The 17,272-nt window shown below is 37.5% G+C and overlaps 1 protein-coding gene across 2 annotated transcripts in view; it reads left to right on the forward strand.

Annotated features, from left to right (window-relative positions):
• The first annotated feature begins 4,211 nt into the window (after positions 1 to 4,211).
• adamts17 (ADAM metallopeptidase with thrombospondin type 1 motif, 17) overlaps positions 4,212 to 17,272 on the forward strand; it is a 132,502-nt gene continuing 119,441 nt past the window's right edge. For both annotated transcript variants that reach the window (XM_082154237.1, XM_082154238.1), the window contains exons 1-3: positions 4,212 to 4,364; positions 5,957 to 6,303; positions 9,971 to 10,139. In XM_082154237.1, the coding sequence (XP_082010363.1) occupies positions 4,292 to 4,364; positions 5,957 to 6,303; positions 9,971 to 10,139 (589 nt within the window). In that variant the 5' untranslated portion in view covers positions 4,212 to 4,291. The remainder of the gene's footprint in view (positions 4,365 to 5,956; positions 6,304 to 9,970; positions 10,140 to 17,272) is intronic.

Consider the following 17,272-nt stretch of genomic DNA (forward strand, 5'->3'; position numbering starts at 1 on the left):
TAATAAAGATCTAATATTTCAGAATACAATATTATAATGCTTATAATTGGATCTCTTTATTTAATGTTCATTTAAATAGAAATTTCATGATTTTTTTTTTCTCCTCTGTATGTTCAATGGACCCCCAGTTTAAAATGTTTTGGGTGAAAGTAGTATTTTCCGTTTAATTATTGTTATTTTTTACAATTGATTATATTTTATATGTCATCTTATAGATATATTTTGCATTTAATGCAACACAAATAAAGCTGCTCATTTCTATATGAAGAAGTGGTTAAATCTTCCTTCTGTCCTAACTATTAAATCTCATTTATAAATGTCAAGCAACATGACCGTGAGTAAATGACAACAGAAATGCATTTAAATGTTTTGAGTGAACTGTCCCTTTAAAATCAGTGTGTGTAAAGGGCAGTCAAGCAGTGTAATGGCATAATGAAACAACAAACTGCCTTTTAAAACTGAACAAGTTCTTTGTCTAGTGTACTGCCTCTAGAGGGAGCAGTTGACCACACTCTTGACCTGACCTGCAATAAAGCACATAACCTGTGTTCTACAGTGTCAACTCAAAATGATAACTGCTAAATCATTTTTGGTGTCACAATACTTGCTTTCATTATTGTGCTCGTGTTCATAAATCACTGCTGTCTTGTAAAGTATCTTGTAAAGTCTTTTCCAGGGATGACTGTAAGGATCTGGGCTACCTGGAATCATCTTGTTGTCATGCAGGTGATATTTTGTTCTGCTTAAATATATAAAGAACAACGCTTCTCCTGAACATGATTATCATTAATAGTGTTTGCTAAAGTAAGCATCACCAGTACTGTTGTTCATACAGTCAACATTTGAAGTGGATCAAAAAAGTTCATCAAAGTTGTCCTAAGACAAGAATGGTTGTTCAAATTGTTCAAAATTGAGTTTTTTTTTAACATTTGCTTGGGTGTTCTGGGTGGTTCAGTGATTATCAGTGCATTATTACTGCTAGTACACTGTGCATTCAAACTACAATCAGCAGACTTATTTTGCTATAAATTCTGCACTCTGTGCTCAGATATCATCATAGCACCACTGTATCCAGCCTTGATCATTTTGCCATGACCATGGCTCATTACGGGCCACTTGGTTGTGCCACTATCCGCAGGAAGCAGTAATTCTTCTGTGGTACTTTGGCGAAGAGGAATGAGAAATCAAAGCACTTGAAATAGGATTAAAGCCTCTGCTGACCTACTCTAATGAACTTTATCCACTCACAAGAGCGCCGTTCTCAGGGTACGGACTGCTGATAAATGAGTTTTTCTATTGCTCTTACTGTTGTAAGAGAATCCACAAAATTAATGGAGAGTAGATTCTTACACCACAGGTTTGTTCAGCTCTATAAGAGCATCTCAAGACTGCACTGTTTTGATATGAGATACGAATGAATGATGTTTTCTAAGACAACTGCATAGACATAATGCTCCTAAACTTTTCAGTTTAGTGCATAATGTTGTCTCACAGACTCCCTTATGCACTTTATTTCATTTAATGTACTAAATAAAGGACATTTAAATAATGTTTTGTTTCAGTTTTCTAACTGAATATTAAAACAAGGCGTATTGTAAAGGTCACACATGCAAAACACAAAATGAATTTTTGTGTTTAATCACATGACTTGCACACATAACTCACATAGTTTTGGCCCTTTAATGACTGTATATGGGCTACAATACAATCCCACACCACTGCTTTATCTGTGTGTTGACAACTATAACTTACATTTAAAACGACAATTTTCAGCTAGGCCTATATAATAATCATCCAGTACTTAAATCGATTCTCTCCCATAATGTTATCCAGGTCTGCACATGCTCTGCATTAGTAATAATACATCACATCTGTTACTTCTAAAACTGATGAGGCACAATTACAGGCAATGCCAGCATATTATGCCACGGAGATGATATCCTCTCATATCCTCCCAGAATGTCTAACACAAAGGGATAGATTTTTTTTTTTTGTCAGTCTCTCTGTCAGGACGTTATTTGCATTTCTTTATCTATGTGGTTTTGATTATGAAGAGAAATGCGGTTCAAAGTTATTGAAGTTGTTCTTTTAACCCTCTACTGCATAGCGTTGCCCCCAGGCAACGGAAAGTTTTCTTAAGCCCTGTGTTCAGTACATTTTTCTTTAAATGATTGCAACCAATTAGAATGTTTGAAAAAGTATCAAAGAACAGTCCAATAAGGTTTGGGAGTCACTATCAAGCACCATTTGAAGGCGGGACGTCCTTTTCTGACACATGGTCACAGGAGCACATGGTGTGAGATGAAAGCAAGATTATTTGCTTTAGTAATCATATTTAAAATGACATGAACTGTACATAAAAAATATGTGTGTGTGTATGAAGGTGTAGAGAAGCCTTTTGGCAGGTTTTGTGAATTTATTTTTATTTTGCATGTTCACAAATTCAGTTTTTCTTCTTGTTGCCTCAGGGCAACGTTATGCGATAAGGGGTACTTTTCAAGGATGTCTTGGACAATACCTCACAATGGCAAATAATGTGTTACAAGTAGGGAAGATGTAGGGTTCCTGGGTGCACAGGAACACCCAAAGTCACCAAAGTGACACTAATGTGCAGCATCCACAGTCATGTTAGAACAGAAAGGGGCCATCTACAAACTGTTCCCACAAAGTTGGGAGCATGAAATTGTCCAAATTGTCTTGGTATGCTAAAGCATTAGGAGTTCCTTTCACTGGACCTAAGGGGCAAAGCCCAACCCCTGAAAAACAACCCCACACCATAATCCCCCCTCCACCAAACAACCCCACACCATAATCCCCCCTCCACCAAACAACCCCACACCATAATCCCCCCTCCACCAAACAACCCCACACCATAATCCCCCCTCTACAAAACTTTACACTTGGCACAATGCAGTCAGGCAAGTACCGTTTTCCTGCCAAACCCAGACTCGTCCATTGGATTGCCAGTCAGAGTTATTTAAGTGTTTTTCCCTTTTTACTTAAATGATTTCTTGACATTTTTTAATAATTTTTTTTATTTTTGTATTGCTCTCTGAGAATTGTATAATGATCATTTTCTCTATGATTCTTTACCATTGTTGCATAACGTTGCCCTCAGGCAACAAAAAAATATTTTGGGGTGGGGGGGTTGGGGGAGGGACATTTTTCAATAAATCAATAAAATGTTCCCAAATGAGCCAGGAAATGATGTGAAATAATTTTTATCATGTGTCATCAAAATTCATGCAGTAGAGGGTTAATATACTTGCAAATTACCCTGTGCAGACACTCTTTTATGTGCCGTTATTCTGACTTGAGAGGGTTTCGATTACAACGTGCACTTTTAAGATTCAATGTGGCTGGGGTTATTTATTTAGAGCATAACATTTAGAATTTAGTTTATTTATATAAAGTAAAGGAAATATAATTAATTTACACAGTTGAAAAAGTTATTATTGAAAATAATTAACTGAATATTATCAATAATATTTCATATTAATTCTTAATAGTTGGCCTAATTCTTAATTTGACAAGTTGTGGCATCTACAGTAGGCTATAACAATTAAGTTTACCATGGTCTATGACTATATAAAAGGTAGAGAATGCAATCAGTTTATGCATTGTCCTGCTGAAAGGACCAGCTTAAAGGACCATATCAAAAATATCAAGATCAAGGTGGTTTTGCTGCCCTTAGTTGAATTTAAATGATTTTGCTGGTCTCCTCCTGCCCTGGCTGGTTTAGCTGATTGGCCAAACTGACCAGATGGCAACTACCCAAAACCCATCTAAAACCAAGCAAACCACCTTAAACTGGTTTGCTTGTCTCTCAGCCATTAGTTGGTTTATTAGAGGGGTTTTGTGAGCTTAAGTTTAACCTGATCATCATTTTGGCAAAGTTGGGAGACCAGCTAACGGACAAATGAAAGCTTACCACCAAGTTCTTCTTTATTGTTGGATTTAATACGTTTTATTCACCTAACAGCTACAGGCTGATTTGCCTTTCCCTCTGTTTCAATAGATGTGTGGGACAGCGTGCACTGGCCCGGCCCTCTTTTCAGGCTGACAGAACCAATAGCCAATGACGCCGCAGGAATCTATTTACATAGATCAAATTGACGAATCCGAACGCAGTCTGTGTTCGGAGGCGGGGCTTTTGCCTGAAGTTGAGTTCCCCGTCTGCTGTAATTAAACTTTCTGAAACTTCGCGTCAGTCCGCTGTTGCTGTTCCGCCAGCGCACACTGCCTACTCTCTTCAAACAGACTGTTTCTCTACGATATATTACTCAAAATAATGCACGGCAATGACACTCTACTGCTTTTCTTGTCTTTAATTCTCTTCTGCATTGGACTGAAGGCAATATCAGGTAAGACTGCAGCACCTGCGATACTCCTGACAGAAATTCACCATGGTTACCAGTTTCAGGCTATGTACCAATATTACTACAGCTATAGGTGCTAGACAAAAAATAAATAATAATATGGCAGAAATGACCTGAAAGCTTCTACACTATTCCCGTATTAACTCATTATTTTGCAGTAGCCTAGTCAAGATAACGGCGGAAACTGCGGTTACCATGGTAATTTTTTCGTCTGGATCATTTACGTGTAACTTACTAACCGACGGCGACTTGTCTCCTCGACTTGTTTATATCATTTTTAACTGCAAACTGCATATTTTCCCTGCTGCTTACAAAAAGGTTTCAGTCATGTTGTTTCAATTAAGATGAAATTGTTTATCTAAGACTAAGAGCCATATAGAGCTTACCACCCAGGTTACATTTCAAGATGTTGTGTGTCTCAAAACCAAGTGCGCTACCTACCTAGACAGCTTTTTTGGGCGTCATAATCGGAAAGAAATGATGTGACGTCACGTGCGCTCCTTTTGGCAGAGTGGATGTTACATCACAAGTGCTGAGAGTGCATGTGAGCTCATGCAACGGTATGATGCCAAAAAGGCTGCCTGGATAGTCAGCTTACTAGAGGTCACATTCTCTGTGTAGTCAGCTGCCTATAACTAGACAGTTTTTGGGGGCATTTTAGGCACATTTTTAGATGTTTCTCTTGAATGAGAGTGTCCATACAACTGTATGTTGCACAAAATGCTGTATAGATAATCATCTCATTAGAGTACACAAGTCACATTCTCATGTAGGCATTTTAGATTCCATTTCCAAAAATTGTAAGCATTATCTCTTGCCCGAGCATGCATGTTGAGCTCATGCAATTGTATGATGCCCCTAAAATACTGTCTTGGTAGGCAGCCAGATAGTGTGTCTTCTGTACTCCAGTGAGCTACTTTCCTAGAAAGCATTTTTAGGCATTATGGGCACAAAAACTCTCTTGGCGAAGAGTTAATGTTACATCACAGAGTGCTGAGAGAGCATGTGAGCTCATGCAACTGTATGATGCACAAAAACGCTGTCTAGGTAGGCAGCCTACTTGGTTTTGAGTGTGTGCTTCATATGGTTCTGTGCACTTCGTTACTTCATTTTTTTAATGAACTGTTCAGTGGTTTCTGTACCCTCTATTTCCATGTTTATTGTTTTAACAACTTTATTCCCCCTTACGTGTATCATTCTTTAACTAACTGCAGACAGACTTGTAAACTAAACTGTAACTTATAAAACTAAAAGTTTTACTGTCTTTAAGGGTTACCACACAACTTAGAAATGTCAGGGGATTTTAAAATATATATTTTTTTAGGTCTGGAAAAATCATGGAAATGATTAAAATCTTTTAAAAAAATTTATCATAGAAATTACCATAGTGAATGTAAGTGTTTCCAGTTATGCTCAGCACTAAAATATTTAATTGCATGAAATTGAGTATAATCCTTATCCAGTAATCGGCTGGAAAGGTCATGGAAAAGTCATGGAAATAGTTTTTTTGGGGATCTCTGATGTGACTATCCACTTTGCACTGCTTTTCAAATAACAACGTGTTGCATGTCCTCTAGCGCAATCTGCCATGTACGAGACAGATGTGGTCGTTCCGCAGGAGCTGCGGCCAGACGAGGTGCACCTGCTCCAGGGAACCTACAGGTGGAGCAGAGGTCGCAGACGACGTTCGGACCATCAGCAGGAGGACCACCTGTTTCTACGGCTGCCTGCTTTCGGAAAGGAACTCTACTTGCAGCTCCATAGAGACGACTCTTTCCTCGCCGAGGGGTTTTTGATGGAGGAGAGGAGCGAGGAGGGCAGCGTTCAGCATGAGCCTGTTCTAAAGGTTCGGCGGTGTTTCTATACCGGAGCCGTTCTCAATCACACTGACTCTTTCGCCTCATTGGATGCTTGTGGTGGACTGGTGAGTGGAGTTCAAGTTGTTGGGAGATTGTCACTGCTGGAAAGGCATGAATGTGTTTGTTTCAATAACAATAAATCTGATTTTGCTTTAATTTCCTTTAATTTCCATTGCCCCCTCTAATTATCGTTACCATAATGCAAAAAACTCCTATTATATGTATTATTTGTTATTAAGTTTACCATTTTCTTGATGTCTAACGTTTTAAAAGATTGAGTTTAGTAAGATTTATTCTAAAAGAAATTAGGCCTAATACTTTAATTCAGCAAGGATGCAATAAATTGATCAAAGTGACAGTAAATATATTTATAATGTTACAAAAGATTTCCATTTTGCTATTCTTTTAAACTGGCTATTTATCAAAAAATTCGGATTTTTTATAATGAAAATAACAGTTTTTAGCGTTTATTGAGCATCAAATCAGCATATTAGAATGATTTCTGAAGGATCATGTGACACTGCAGACTTGAGTAATGATGCTGAATATTCAGCTTTGACATCACAAGAATAAATTAGGCTACATTTTAAAATATATTAAAATAGATAATTTAAATGAATAATAATAATAATAATAGTTCATAATATTACAGTTTTTCTATATTTTTGATCAAATAAATGCAGTCTTGGTGAGTATAAGGGACTTTTTTCAAAACATTAATGTAATTGTTCATATTAGAAGAAAGGATATGTGCTGAAATGTCGTGAAAATAATGTCACAATGCATTTAATTCTTCAATGGTCCTAAAAACAGGCTTACTTTTCTTTCTTATTATTTATCTTTTGATTTTGAGTTGAAATGTGGCATTGACATGTTTTTGTGAGATACATCCGACCACTCTTTGAATATGTGGTGGTTATTTGACTTGTGGTTGTGAGCATTCCAGGCCCACCCATGGGAGAGAGGCTGTTTGTTTGAGAAAGAGTTTCCCTGACTTTGGTCCCATTACGGTCATTCCATCCTTCAAACTTCCTTTTGAAATGCCATCAATCAAACGCCTGTAAGGGATGTGGCACTCCATTATCGCAAGCTGTCAATTAATCTGATTAGAGTGCAGGTTTTTTCAGTCATCTTATTGGCCAGGGTTTGTGGTCTTTGATGTATTCTGACCAAACTTATTGATAAACCTCACTGATTGACAGTTCGGTTAACGGACAACTAGTGACCCATGACCACCCTGACCCATCCCTCTTTATGCTGACTATGTGGAAAATGAGCTCATTGTTACTGTAAATGTTCTATCCACATGTGACGAGAAGGGTCAGACATTTTTGACACCTAAAGTGAGACTGACCGTGAGCAGATGTGAACGGTTTTGCAGATAAGTTGAAGATCAGCTGTGTGTTTTAACTAGCCCCATCTGACAGCTGTCAGTGACGCGAGCAGTTCTCTCGCCGCTTTGCTCACCGCAAGGAAATACAATTTTGGATGGTGGAAAATATGCTATCCTAAATAAGTAAAATATTTTGGGTAACAATGATTTTTTAGCTAATTTTAGGGCCGTTTACACAACTCTGTTTTCGACTAAAAGCTTATTACATTTTATGCTTTTTTGTCCGTTCATTTACACAACTGTGTCGTTTTGGGGGCCTGAAAACTTGAAACTTTAAAACTTTTGAAAATGGGTTTTAAAGTGCAAGTTTGTGAAATTGAAATTGTCTCTGTGTAAACTATGAAAACACAAATGTGTGAAAATGGTGACATCATGCGCATGTGTATTACAAAGAGACATCGCCAACTACTGGCCTGGCATGAATAATATAGCGTTTTTAGTCGTTTTCGTGGATCCTTGTAAACGGTGATTGTTTTGACAACATTGTCGTCTGAATGCAAAAAAACGCAAAGGATATTTTTTTCTGTTTTTAGTACATCGTTGTTGTGTAAATGTACCCTTAGATTTAAGGTACATTTTTCCCTTACATATTAATTGAATTAAGCATATTTATAGTTATAGTTACCATTTTGGATAACATTTTTCCACAGATCTTTTTTTTCTTCTATCGTTTTTCCCCTTTATCACGATAGGACAGTTAGTTGACAGGAAGCAAAGCTGGAGAGAGAGAGGGGGACAGGACCGGGAAAGGTCCACGAGCCGGGACTCGAACTCGGGACGCCCGAAGAGCAACTGCCCACGAGGCTATTGGCGCCGACACGGATCTTGTTGCAATGCATTGTGGGCATCCCTACTCATTGAAGAATGCATATAATGCAACTGTTGATTTTGTGCAAAAGAAGTTGCTGTCTTCGTAGGGAGCTAACTAGGCTTTGAAAAGAGACCTTCAGCGCTGAGTCTACTTCTTCTAACTTCTACGTCTTAGTAATCTTGTTTAAACAATGTTGAAGTTTGAGAGGACAAGGTTTTCCTGCCTGTTAATGTCATTTCGGACCATTTTTACTGCTCTATCTCTCCTCGGAGTGTAGCCATATGTAACTGTACTTTGTTTAACCTGATACATGTGGGGTTTGTCTGTACATGTTGTGATGAAAGCGTATGTTTTACAGCCTCTATGGGCAACTTCCTGTCAGCACTCCCATGTTCTTTTCCTCCTCCACCCGCCTGGGGCTCTATGCACATCTGCCTCACCTCCATCCATGTGCATTTTCCACTCTTTTCTCCAGCGAAGCCTCTGTTGTGCTGCTTGGATGCAGCGTCAATCCGGACCATTCTGCATGACTGAACACTGTCTCCGGATTTGATGCTGACTTTGTAGTTTTGGGCCTTGGCAAAAGGAGATAAATTATTATCACATTTCACATCTTTGTGCCCTTGAAGCCACGAGGGGTGGCACGGTCAGATGGAGGGGAAACAAGGCTTCGTATATGGGAGATCCGCAGAGGGGCTCATGATGAATGATCCTGGGTTTGCTGTAATAGAAAACACATCAGCTTCCTCCTGAAGCACATCATCTGAGATTCTCTATGCAATCTTAAAGGAATAGTTCACCTAAAATTAAAGTTATGTCATTATTTACTGTACATCAGCAGTTCACAGTGATCAAAAACATGAAAGTAGTCCATATTGTCTTACATGTCTGTTTCTCACATAAAGGTATCATGTGACCTCAGAAGTCTTGGTCACATGGACTAATTTTATAGTGATTTCATGAGAGTTTGTTTTAAAGCTTTGCAGATGTGGCTTTGTTCAGACATATATATAAAAAAAAAAAAAAAAACCCAAATCAAATCAAGTAAAGCTGATGAAATATGAGCTGTCTGTTCGGGTTGTGCAGTGATTTTCTGGTATATCTACATCAATATCTACTTGTTTTCAGTATGTGCAGAACCTAAAGTAATTAAAAGTAGCCTAATTAAAATTATATAAATATAATGTAATCTATGTGTATGTATGTATGTATGTATGTATTATATATATATATATATATAATAACATTATATAATAACATTTTATAATAAAATTGTGGAATATTTTAATGCAATCTATGTAATTAAAATATATTAATTGATATATGGCAAAAAACTAATAATAAGAATTCTTTATAACTTTTTTACTTTTGAAAAACATGACTTTTTTAATATCCTTAATATCTTACTGGACAGTTTTCTGAACATTCTGAACATTCACAGATTGCCTCCAGAGTTACAAATTCTATCCAGATAAAGGCTTTCTCATCTGCCGTTATTGATTGTTCCACCTCATGTGTTTTCTTGCAGACTGGCCTGGTTCAAACTGAAGAGGAAAGACTGTTCATCACGCCAGTGGGCCAGGCTGCGGATTCCTTCTCTGGCTGGGAACACAGAGTGATCCGGGAAATACATTCTTCATCGGATGGACCTGCTACTGCTGCAGACAGCAGCCCGAAATTGTGCCAAACCATCCAAGGTGAGACATCGCTGCGCTGAAATGTGGTGGGCTTAACCGTGTCAAGTGTGGCAAGCCCCATTGATTTAGAGGTCATTTTAGTTCAGTTCGTTGCTCTGCAGGGATTTAATTTAGTCAAATTGTGGGTGCTAGTGGGAAAAGTGGTCTATTTATACAGTCAGTACATTGCTGTGGAATAAATGCCCAGTTTAACCTCTTTTTCACCCAGAGACCTTTACGATTTCTGTATACTACACTAGTGTTTCTAAAGTGGATTTACAAGCACACAGATTTTAGGTTGACTATCAAGTGGTTACTCATGGTTTCAAATTTGTTCATCATAAACTAAAACCTGTCAAATGTTCTTACAAGTGACAGATAAAATACTGTACATTTTTATTGGACATACATCATTTGACATCATTTTAAAAAGTGGATTTATTTCACTCTCCTAACTATGCACAATTATATGTTTAGTTGCATTTTATTATTTGCATTCAGCATTGCTCTGTAGAAACAAACCTGTGAATCTCTTTTGGGTCACAACTCACCAGTGGTGAACCACTGTGCTTTAGGAGTCTGTTATCATAATCTCACGCTCAGATTCTCATGTGTCTCCCATCTTCCTCTTCCCTCCAGGACCGCTTAAGATTCAAGAGTTGTCAAGTCTGTAAATCAAGTGTTTCATAGAAACCTTTATGACTCCATGTAACTCTTTGATGTCTTCATCTTGTTAGCAGTGTTGAAAGATATTGGGAGAGAGAAAGCTCCGCTGTTTTGCTCTTTAATGCCTTTATCACACTGGTAAATGGTGGTAAACTCCTGTTGGAACGTGCTGCTTTGCTGTTGAAATACTACCAGTAAGAAAGCAAGTATTCTGTTGGCCTGCTCGCGTACATTAATAATACCGTGCATATTTTCCAGCCCCTTGGGTTTTTCTTTGCCAGGATTATGGATTTTTCTTGCCGAAAGGAATTCGCATATTTGAAAACGGCCTCTTCTGTTCCCTCTGAGTCTCTGAATGCCTCCAGCATCTGCAGGTTTTCATATTCCGAGGCAGGAAGTTTTGTCTAAGCATATTGCATTATTGGATTTGTAGTTTACCCTTTGAAATGAAGATGCAATTATCCAAAAATCCGGGTTTGTGTGTCCATGTGTGTGGATATATACAATCCTATGGGCCAACCAAAACAATTTATGGAATTTCCAGTTGTACGCTACCCTAGTTCGTGGCTGATTACATTAGATCCAGACTTAAAGTCCCCTTGAACTTTTTGCTTGGTTCAACATCGTTCAAGTCCACTGTTTTTGCTTCTGACTTTGTGTACTATGAATATTACACAACCCGAGGATGAGAAGACCACCGGCAGGCTTGACAAGTAGATTTTTTCCATATGCCAGTATCTGGGAATTTAAGTAACCAAAACCAGTTCATATAGGGGAAAAACCTGGAGTTGAAAATGAAAGAAAGGTTGGTGGGTATGCAAGGGTCTTGATATGTGGGTGCGTTTGTGTGTTTCAGGCATGCGGTTGGACTCTAGCGATCTTGTCTCTGCTGTAAAAAAGCTCCAGGTGCATTAGCGATGCGGTTTCCCCCAGCACCTGGTGTCTGCAAGTCAGTCAGTCAGTCAGGCGATAGACCAATAGGCGAAAAAAGTGCCAGATTCGGGGGGAAAATTCTTTCCTCTGCACTCATGTCTGTCGGAGGCCTTTCAGCTGGCCTGCCAGAGTCTTCTCTCTCATTTCCCACCAGTGTTGGGGAAGCTGCTTCGAAACCTAAGCTTGCCAAGCTACAAGCTGCTCATAATTTAAAGTAGTTCAGATACAGTCAGGTTAGCCTTTTGATAAAGTAGTCTGTTCCACATCCGGCATGATTTCCAGTAAAATGTGTTCATAAAGTGGCAAAAATGTAACTGATGTTAATCTTATGTGACTGACATTTGACATTGTGAATGGCATTATTATCTGTCGTTTTTCATTAAAGAAATAGATAAATTACGTATTATTGTGATTGAAAAATGCATCACTATTATACACATCCTGGCAGTAATTTTTTTTGGTATTTTGTGTAATGCTTTTATTTGAAGGGAATTTCTATCATATTTTTTTAAAAACTGTCCAAACACAAAGATCCTCCTTAGACTTACAGTAGAAAGGAGCAAAAGTTTGTCTGATAATTGACAACCACAGTTGCTAAGGTCAGTAAAGTATAATGTATAAAAACATAATGTGCTAAACAGGCTCGACAGTAAGCCTTGTCATGTGCTTGTCCTTTGGATAAGTAAATCGGTCATTCACTTGTCTTAGTTGCTTGTCTGGAAAAAAACAGGATTTTTTGTGGTGTAAATATATTTTTTTCTGAAGCAATATTCTCATTTGTGTTCTATCAGCTTTTGTGATATTTACACCAAGGCATTTTCCCCTGATCTTTTTTAATGTATGCTTCATCTTTCATTTCAAATTCTTAAATTTGATCAATAAATTCATTTAGAATAAAAAGACACTATAGAGCTGTTACCAATCACAATAAATCATATACAATGAAAAATTACAACTGCATTAGCGTAAATAATGTCATGAGATTGTTTTAAATATTTGTTTAATATACAAATAAAAAATATTGGAAAAAAATTTAACTTTTAAACATGAATCTTAACCACCAGTAGGTGTCAGCAAGTGACCATCTTAATGAGTGAATCATTAAGTCATTTAGACGATTCGTTCAGATGGCTGATGCATTCAGTCTTTGACTCAGCCAATTCGTTCAAAACGCTGAATCATTTAGTAATGAAACACGGGTGAGTTTTGCTTTGAGATGCGCTATGGTTCTGCTGTGATCTTTGTTTTGAACTATTTTCGCTGCTGAAATAGAACAAAAACAGTCAATATTGCATCTTAAATGTAAGTACTTATGTAATGTAATGTAAAGTACTTTTTTGTTCTTGTTTATTGAAATGTAGGAAATCAGTGTCACATGTTCAATCGTGATGTTATTCAGGAAGAGAGCACCCACTCTTGGTCGTGCGGTGTTGCTTAACTATATCATATGTTATAAATCCACAATTGTTTTTTTTGTTTTTTTTTTACCACAGTATCATGTTAACTGAGCTTCTTTGTGTGTGCTGCACTCATTTGTTTCGAAGGCCGATTGGGTCACCACTGAGCGACGAAGGCTCCTTCCTTGAAAGGGACTTTGCTGAAATGAGGCCTTCAAATATGGCTTTCGTTTCCCCTGCAATGAAGGTAACAACAGATCCGTCCTTCGAAGGATGCAGCCTCTGAATTTGGACGCTGCTAATGAATTGGGATGCAGCTAGTGAATTGTTTCTATATAAATGAACCAACTGCTAAAATGAATCAGACTTTTCAACGCTATTTCAGTGAGAGAGATATTTTCATTACTTCATCTCGTCAGTGCTCAACAATGTGATAATTTATTTTATTTTTTTTATATTTTGTTGCGCTGCACTGCTGCTTGTTTTAAAAAAAATAGCTAGTTGTTTTTTAGTTGTTACTAGTATTTTGAAAACAGAAGTACAGTCATGCAACTGAAAATCTACTAGTCACGTCACAGCATTTAGTTAGTTTCTCCCCAAGATTATCGTTGTCCACTGTCTCTTCCTGTTAAAAAAACAGTTAAGTGAGAAAAGTTGAGCATTGCTTCCCACAATAACCCCACCTCAAAAACCAAACCGTCCCCAGAGAAGGATACTCGCAGAAACAGACCTTAAATCCATTAAACTCCAAATGCCCCTCTCGGACACACACACACACACACACACACACACACACACACACACACACACACACACACACACACACACACACACACACACACACACACACACACACACACACGCTGTCTGGATGCGTAAGATGGATCAGGTTGCGCGGTGGTGACGGCAGGAGTGAGGAAAAGCTGCCGGTTTTCCTCAATGATTCCCTCTCTGTCTCCACTGAAATAGGATTCTGACAAAACGCACTTAGCACTTCTAATCGGGCCGTGTAATCTGTGGAGTTGTACGTCCGTTGATCCATTCTGCCCACGCTCACATGCCAGGAAGCTCAGGTTCGGCACAAACAGACGGCTTGCTTCATTCTTCATGTCGGTGCGTTACCGTCGTGAGTGGGGTTGAAGAGGATCAAGTATCCACATTGAGAGGAGGGAACGCCGGTTTGGGAGCAGACACAAAGACTGATCTGATCCGAGAGGAAACAACGTGTGAAATTTGTAGGGCTGATCCAAGAAGAGCGTTTGATTGATGCGTACAGCACATTCATGCTGAACTCTGGGGCTGGTTAGTGGCTAGTCTGGTGTCTGGAGAGAACAGAAGCTACCCAAAATGATAATGAGAAAATTGTCATTTAGATGGTGCCTTTATCTGAAGTGACTTACAGTGTATTTGTTAAAGGGAGAAGTGCAGTGGTTAAAAGCTCATGGATCACTAAATGAATGGTGATTTATACTGTCAAGATCTAAATTGAAGCTCTATTCTGCTTGTGTCTCACAGAGTAACAGTGTACGGGTTGAGAATGATATGAGGGTGAGTAAAGGATGACAGAATATAGAGAAAATGTATTCCTCTAACAGTCCTGTTTCTTACAGCATTAGTTTGAGGATATCTATCCCGAATTATCTCCCGAAAATATGAATTTACAAATATTCTACGCAGTGTGCATGGAACCGAAGCGTAAGCATAAACAAAATGCCTCTGATGACTGTGGTTTAGTTAAAATTGCTGAACACAACAAGCCTTTTGTCATTTTTATATTAATTTGGTAAAAAATAGCGGAGACCAAACACGCGAGAAGCCAGAACGTTGCTATTGTGACCATATGGTGTCAATCATCGCAGTTTCGGGAGTAAGTCATGTTCCGTACATACACAATAATGATAATTAAGGGGATTCACTCATGTATTTAAATGCAGTTGTCACTCCTGAAACTATACCGTGTGTACATGGCCAACTGAAGAGCTAAAAAAGTGTACCAGGTTGGTAGCATGGCCGATAATAAAGCGAAGTGCTAAGAGTTAATATATATGTTAATATTTACAGAGTTAATATATGTTAAGATCTCTTTAACATCTCAGTTGTTTTAGTTGTTTCTCCTAGACTGCAATTATAATAAATGGAGAGCAAAACAACAACAACAACAAAAACTAAACAAAAAAAAAAACTCTCCAAATGATCTGAGCTGCTATCTGCAACTTTGTCAATATTGCTATGTTATTGGGTCATTTGTTTATGTTTTATTTCTATTATAAGCTTTTGGGAGAAACATCTTAGTCAAATTTGATACTTAAACATAACTCCATAGAAAACAGCGTTTAGTCTTTTAAGCTATGGAGGCAAAACATTTTATAAAAGACTTTCATTTTTCAACTATGTTATACAGAGTAAAAGCATTTTTCTTCTTCCTACCAATTTGATGGCCCTCACAAAGCATGAACACACACACGCGCACACACGAGATTGAGTAGGTCTGGGTACGTGATTTATGGTTCCCCTTCAGCATGAAAATATTATTTATAGTCATCCACACCGTTTTCACCATTATGGCCCCTCACAAAGCTTCAGGGGCCTGACTGAGAGATTTATCGACAGTTTATTAATTGAATTTTGGAATGGACACATCAGCATCATGGCCTGAAATCAGGTTAAATGTTTTGGAGAGTTGAAGTGAGCAAAAGTATCAATGACTCGAATGAGTTTTATTAAGACTTATGAACACCAAGAGGATGTTATAAACAAATGGATTGTTAAAGGAATAGTTGAGCCAAAAATAAAAGATCTGTCATCATTTACTCACTCTCATGTTGTTCCAAACACATATAAAGCCTTTTTTTAAGTGGAGTATAAAAGTGTTCAAATATTGTCCATGGAAATGTGTTGTGTCAGGTTTACGCACACTATTGATTCTCATGTCTAATAACTGATTGAAGATCAAAACCACTTTGAATATGCAGAAATTTCGGCAAAAGTTTCAAATATTTTGTTTTATGTATTTGAAAGAAGTCTCACCAAGGCTGTATTATTTCATTAAAAAATACTAAAATCAGTAATATTATGAAATACTTTTTGCAATTTCAAATAACTGTTTTCTATTTGAATATAATTATTATCAAATTTAATTTATTCCTATGATGGCAAAGCTGAATTTTCAGCATCATTACTCCAGTCTTCAACATCATCCTTCAGAAATCATCCTAATATGCTGATTTGCGCTCAAGAAACATTGCTTATTATCAATATTGAAAACAGTTGTGCTGCTTAATATTTAAGTGGAAACTGTGATACTGTTTTTTTCAGGATTCTTTGATAAATATAACTTTCAAAATAACTGCATTTATTTGATATCTTTTGTAACAAATGTCTTTACTGTAACTTTTCATCAATATAATGCATCCTTGCTGAGCGAAAGCATTATTTAAAAAGAAAGATCTTACTGACCTCAAAGTTTTGAACAGTAGTGTCTGGTGATTCACTGTAGTCGTTTATCCAAACAAATCATTATTATCCTTAAAAAAAAAATTCTGACTAGAATTTTGAAAAAATGAAATAATTTTAATGGATATATTCAGTGAACACATGGTTGCATTTACACTTACTATGAGTATGTGAATAAATGATATTTAGCATATGTGCAATTATTGCAGTTTAGGCTCCTCTAGCTGAATCTGGTTCTTCTCTGGGTTTTTCTCCCTCTTCATCTAAACATCTTTTGGAGGTTTTTCCTTTGGCTGCTCACTGGGAGCAATGCATGACAAAAGCACTATACAAATAAAAAGTGACTCGATATGGTTATTATGTAGCAAGTCATTTAGACTATGTTTATGATGCTGCTTTGCCATTTTTGGGCACTTGACAGCACCAGTCTCCATTCATTTTCATTGTATGGAATGAAAATCTCTGCTAAACTTTTCCTTTTGTCTTCCACAGAAGATCAAACACATCAGGGTCTATAAATAATGACTGAACTTGTGTTTGTGTGCACTGTTCTTTTAAGACATCAGAACAACAGAAGCCTCTTGAGTCAGCCGGATAAGTCTTATTATTACAGCTCTAGATGACAGTTTTGTGATAGCTTCCTGACCATTAATAATGGTTTGTTCTTACTCATTACTTGTTTTATGGTTGTCTCTGTCTGCAGGA

Source organism: Leuciscus leuciscus, assembly GCF_965113295.1.
Source record: "Leuciscus leuciscus genome assembly, chromosome: 2".
Taxonomy (NCBI): domain Eukaryota; kingdom Metazoa; phylum Chordata; class Actinopteri; order Cypriniformes; family Leuciscidae; genus Leuciscus; species Leuciscus leuciscus.